The 6166-nt window shown below is 37.6% G+C and overlaps 1 protein-coding gene across 1 annotated transcript in view; it reads right to left on the bottom strand.

The window, feature by feature from the left end:
- Positions 1-1748: 1748 nt before the first annotated feature.
- LOC113240392 overlaps positions 1749-6166 on the bottom strand; it is a 52981-nt gene continuing 48563 nt past the window's right edge. The window contains exons 9-11 of the mRNA XM_026477682.1: positions 2482-2661; positions 2140-2378; positions 1749-1823 (exon numbers count right to left, since the gene is read on the bottom strand). Of these exons, the coding sequence (XP_026333467.1) occupies positions 1749-1823; positions 2140-2378; positions 2482-2661 (494 nt within the window). The remainder of the gene's footprint in view (positions 1824-2139; positions 2379-2481; positions 2662-6166) is intronic.

The following is a 6166-nucleotide window of genomic DNA, read 5'->3' on the forward strand; positions in this document are numbered from 1 at the left end:
CAAATTTAGAACAAATTAAGTAAAAAATTTGTTAATTTTGTTTAAATATAATATATTACGCTCGAGTAAACATATAGAAAACTGAAAATAACATGTTTTTTAATAAATTTTCAACCATTTATTTGGATAGGCTAAGGTGCCACCATACAGCCTATTCATATAAATTTAATATCTTTCCTCGACTTTGACAGAATTAGTAACTTTTTCTCAGTTATTTACAGTTTATTTATTTTACTTTATTTGTTTTAGAAAACGTGATGATATTTTTTTTAATTCAGGATAAGATTGATGTTGCTAAATGTCCATGGGCAACAGTGACCACCTCCCATCAAGTGACTTATCTATTCGCTTGCGTCTTACTTTACATAAAAAATAAAAAAAATATAAGCCAATGATTAATTTTAATTTTTTTTCCATCCTCTAGGATTAATTGGACTTCAACAAGCTCTATATCTTTCTACGTTAGTTTTGATTATAGTGACCCTCCCTGCCTACCTGGAAACTAATACGAGTAGGGCACTTGTCTGTACTGTACCCTGGTCTTGCCGTCCAGCCCGTAGTCTCTCTGGAAAAACCTTTCACTCGGGTCGGTAGATAGGGACGATTACTGATAGAATTGGACTTCAACAGTGGCAACTACATACATACATACATAAACTCACACCCTAGTCCTACAGGAGGGGTAGGCAGAGAACACGGAACACCACTTTGCTCTATCCTGACATATCTCTCGAGCCTCACATACATCAACTACCCTTTTCATACAACTTCTTTTATTCTTGTCACTTCGGATCCAGCCTTTTTGAGGACACCACTGATCTGACCAATGTAATTCCTTCTGGGACGTCCTCTTAAAACCCTTCCATCCACATTGGCATCATAAACCTGTTTGGTAACTCTTCTTACATCCATCCGCTCCACATGCCCAAACCACCTTAACATTCCTTTCTCTATTCTGGTCACTACATCCTCTTTCAAGCCACATCTTTCACGTATTATTGTATTCTTCACTCTATCACTCAATTTTATTCCACAAATTTTCGTCAACGATCTCATGCTTCTTCTGCCATACCCAACTTACACTACCAAATGTCAGTGTGGGAACCAGTAAAGCATTATGTATGGAAATGTGTGCTTTTTTGGATAAGATGTTGCTCCCCATTAGACCATTTATGGCTCCATTTACTCCGTTTCCCTTTCGTACCCTTCTTTCAATGTCCTCATCAAACTTTCCATCTCTTGTAAATACACTACCCAGATATACAAACCCAATGACTTGATTAACATTCGTACCTTGTATTTTAATCTTACAAACCGTCACATTCTCATTTCTTTCAAAAACCATCACTTTCGCCTTCTCTGCAATAATCCTCATACCTCTCTTTCTAAACGACTCATTCATAATGTGCAGTATTTTTTGAAACTCCCCCTCCGACGGCGCAAGGATCACTTGGTCGTCAGCGTATACGAGGCATTTGACGCTGGAATTGCCCATTTTCACTCCATAATCACTTTCACGCAGCTCCTTCATGCTTCATACTTCATTGTCCATAAGCAAATTGAAGAGCCAAGGTGACGCTACGCATCCCTCTCTGGCACCTCTAGAGATGCCAAACCAATCAGAAAATGCGCCGTCAACTCTGACACACGCACTGGATTCCTCATACAGTGATTTCAGTGCGCGTATCAAATGGCTCCCCACTCCGAATTCGGACAACACCCTCCACAGTATATCCCTCTCCACTCGGTCATAAGCCTTCTCCAGATTCACAAATGTACAAAACACTTTCTGGTGCTTTGCCAGAAACTTCTCCGTAATACACCTTAAGGAGAAGATTTGGTCCGTACATCTCATTCCCTTCCTAAATCCCGCTTGTACATCCCATATTTTCCCATTCGTCTCTTTCACAACTCTCTCTATCAGAATCTTTGCATACAATTTGCCCACAATGCTAAGTAAACTGATACCGCGGTAATTTTTAACTTCCTGATGTGATCCTTTTCCTTTTTAAAGTGGTACAATAACGGCTCTACGCGAGTCTGTTGGTACCACACCACTAGTCCAACATTTGTTAAAAAATATACACACAACCAGGAAGCCACTAGCTCTTTACCAGCCCTTAGCATTTCACCACTTACTCTGTCATACCCAAATGCTTTTCCTCTTTTTAAACCTTTTATAGCTTTTACAACTTCATCCATACTAATCTCTTCTTCCTGACTCCCAGTGTATGATTCCTGAATCACCTGCGACGGTACCTGAGGCACGGATTCATTACAATTAAACAATTCCTCAAAATAACTTTTGTACGTGCCTATTTTTGCATTCACATCATCATCTGTCACAGTTACATCTAATCTCTGTTTCGCTTTGATCGCTAATATATCCAACCACGCTTTTTTTTTCCTCAACTATTTGTCTTACTTCTCTATCCCACCAATCATTCAAAGAACCATTCTTACTTAAATATTATTACGTACTTGTAATAATATTCTTAAACCTTAACCATCCTTCTTCAATTTGTCGTTCCTCTTCTTCTTCTCTCGTCCCAAACCGATCACACAGTTTCTTCAGATATTTTTCACATACATCATCTTTTTCCATGCTTTCTATTTTAATTCTCTCTAGTTTGGTGATTAATACTTTGGGCCGATAGCGCCCTTTAAATAGACCACTTATTCGGGATATTACAAGGAAGTGGTCCGTTCCCACATTTGTGCCTCTACACACCCTAGTATCAACCACCATACCCTTCAATCTTTCATCCACTATCACAAAATCAATCATACTTTTGTCGTTCCCTCTTTACCAAGTATACATATGAATCTTCTTGTGATCAAACGTAGTGTTCGTCACAATAAGATTCCTTTCCAAGCATACTGCAATCAGACTATCACCATTCTCATTCACTCTCTTATCACCAAACTTAGGAAAGTTACACTCTCATGCCCGTTTCTCGCTACACCAACCCACGCATTAAAGTCGCCTACCGTGATAATTCTTTCATTCATATCGCACTCACCAACAACACCATCCAACAAATTTCAAAACTCCTCCTTCTCGGTCATCAACTTTGAGTCATCCGGTGCATATACTCCTATTACGCGCAGCAGAATAATTCCTACTTTGAGCCGGACCCAGAGAAGACGTGGACTCACACATTCGTGCTCCAACATACACTCTGACATTCTTTCAGACAATAAAAGCGCGTATACACTCTGATTTTCGTCTACTCCCGAACACACCGCAGTTATCGAGCCAAGCTGTGACTCCTTTCCCTTTCTTCTTCGTCTCACTCACGCATAAAATATCCAGTTTACTTTCATCCATCATCATTCATACTTCATCTAATTTGTTTTCCATCCCTCCACATATATTCAGCGAAGCGACGTTCTATCGCCCGCTTTTCGCCCCGTGAGACTCGCTGGCGTGACAAGGGGCGAACTGTATGGCTATAAGGTTCGCCATACAGTTTGCCTCCGTGTTTATTTGGTTTTTTAGAACACATTTGAATCCCACGTTTAGCTAGGGAAGTACATTGCCCACCCCGTCAGAGCCCCGCATGACGAGATAAGGCGATTTAATGCCCGAAATTTGCCTGGTTCCGGGATAACAAAAAACGACTCGCTCCTGACCAGACATGCCTCTGGCCATGCATCCATCGGCACGGCAGACCTTAGATTGGCGGATATGAAAGGAGAGGATAGATGTGGTGGGAAAGGATGCCAAGGAGGTATGGCAACAACAGCGATCGGTAGAAATTATCCATGATGGATTTAACATCAGTTAGAGCCTATGCGCGGCGTATTGTATACGCCGACGAGTCATCTGCGCGTATACGCACCGGAAATGCACTGTAGTCGCGCGTATGTACCTATGTGTTTTTGATAAGGTACTTTTAATTTTAGTTTTGAATTGTTAATTTCAGTTAGTTTTTCAAATGAAGCAACTACATGAAATTCTAAGAGTAAACTCCAGTGGAGTATATAAGCTTCTTGCCTGCAAGGCGATGTTTGCGCGCGTTTTAATCGATTCACTTCAGATAATGATTATGCGCATTTACAGCGCCATGAAACGCATGTCATCGGCGCGTATAAAATACGCCGCGTAAGCTCCTAGTTTTTATCTAAATGTTCCTTTATGTTTTTTCATCCTCTAAGCCTCAATGACATCATATTTTTAACAATGCGACTGTAAATCATTCTGAGTTTGATTTGTTTCGTTCAAGCATAGACACAGTTAGGCGAGAAATGACCAAATGTCACTTAGACACATCACGTGATTGGCGATCTTAGAGCTTCGAGGATGGAAAAAAATAAAAGAAAGGAGCTGCCCTAAGTACAGAATCAACGTGCATATTACCAAAATTTGAAAGTTACAAATGGCGGATTTCTTTAGTGTTGTACCATAATCTATCGATAAGTCATTCTCATTATCGACATGCAAATGTATGGCTTGAATTTTTGTTTCTTTAGTTTACTGTAACCAAAGTATGCCTAAACAAACACAAGTCTGATAATTTAATCTCGAGTGGTATATTATTATAAATGTCAACACACATTTTTAAACTTCAAAAAAAATTTATTTTCAACATTACAACTGGTAACTTATTTAGTAAAAGTCACCAAACTGCTGTGCAGTTTGTTGGCGACATGCGCATTCTTGCTTAATTATACCTACTTTACTTGTATTTAACATTACGTAGTATTAATTGTACTTACTAAATAAAATATAAAAATTACTTTAAGAGGTACGCCTTTAACCTACATTTTAGTACATATTTACATAACGTCTTTTAACTAACCGTCAAGTACAAGTCTATTCAGGTTTCTGCGGATTCTAGTATTCCCGTTAAATCCAGGGCTTTCTTAAGCAAATGAATCTATCAAGCAATTTTAACACAGAAATAATGGAAATAGTTGTAAAAATCAATTATCGGAAATCAACAATTATCATGTACTAGCTTTTCCCCACGATAAAATCCCCGCAATAAAGTTGCAAAAAAGAAATGACAAAAACGAACGTGGTGGATGCTGATTATTCCAGAAACAGAACAACATGACATTTTGTTGATATATAATATATACTTCTTTATTTTGTGTTTTGATTTTTTTTTGATAGAGTTATAAAACCAGTATGCATTTCAAATGCGGACGGACTAACATGTGAACGCTATTGGTCGAGCGCCTTTGGTTTGTGATAAGCCGAATGAACTCTATACACGTTGGCGCTCGCCTTCACTCGGTCAGCTAGGCGAGTGACACCGAACAAGGCAAGGCAAGGCAAATAGGCTGTCTATACGTTGGTATGTTGTCATCGTATTGCAGGCTTTAAAAAAATAGTCATTTTTAATAGTTAGAGTTGTCATTGGGAAAAATCAGAAACGAGTGGATAATTTTGTTTTCAGGAACTGAGAATAGCTAGTAAATGAGTCTTGTTTAATCTAAATTGAACATAAAATTATTTACCAATAAACCTAATGATGGAATAGCATTGTCATGTAATCTAGTTACATTTAAAGTTCTATTAAAATTTGACTCTTCAAAATGAAGCGAACAAATGAAGATGGTCTTTGATCCAACGTTTATATTCGGCAGTCCTATGATTTCCAACCATTCTTTCTTCCTTTTTTCATTTGTAGGAAAACTTGAAATAATAATAATAAAACAATAAAAACCTCATAGTGAATTGTTTTAATAACAGAATATCGATAATATGTATGCTTACAAGATCAACACTATCTCAAAATAATCGTTAACAACAATCATCAAAATATACAAACAAACAGGCAATCTAAAGTAACAAAAGTAAAATTTGGCAAGATTTATAAATAAACTACTTAAATAAGTCTAATTACATAAAATATTCGGGCTATTGTGTGATTTATAGACAAAAAAATAACACATGCCTGTGCAATGTAACATTCGATTGATTTGCAGTTTTTCTAAAGCCGCATCCTATAATGCTGCAGCGTCGCATTTTTATTAATACCTAATTATTCTCACTGTCAATATTTTTGTCCAATTTAATTATAATACATGTGAATAATTCAATAATACATTTGGAAAAACATTTGTTTTGACATTTGATGTACTTCCCTTTGACAACGGTATCATGTACCTCATTTACTTGAAATGGCCACGGTTGGCATTTAAAATGACGTTA

This window comes from Hyposmocoma kahamanoa, unplaced genomic scaffold, assembly GCF_003589595.1.
Source record: "Hyposmocoma kahamanoa isolate Upper Pololo Valley unplaced genomic scaffold, ASM358959v1 138, whole genome shotgun sequence".
NCBI classification, from domain to species: domain Eukaryota; kingdom Metazoa; phylum Arthropoda; class Insecta; order Lepidoptera; family Cosmopterigidae; genus Hyposmocoma; species Hyposmocoma kahamanoa.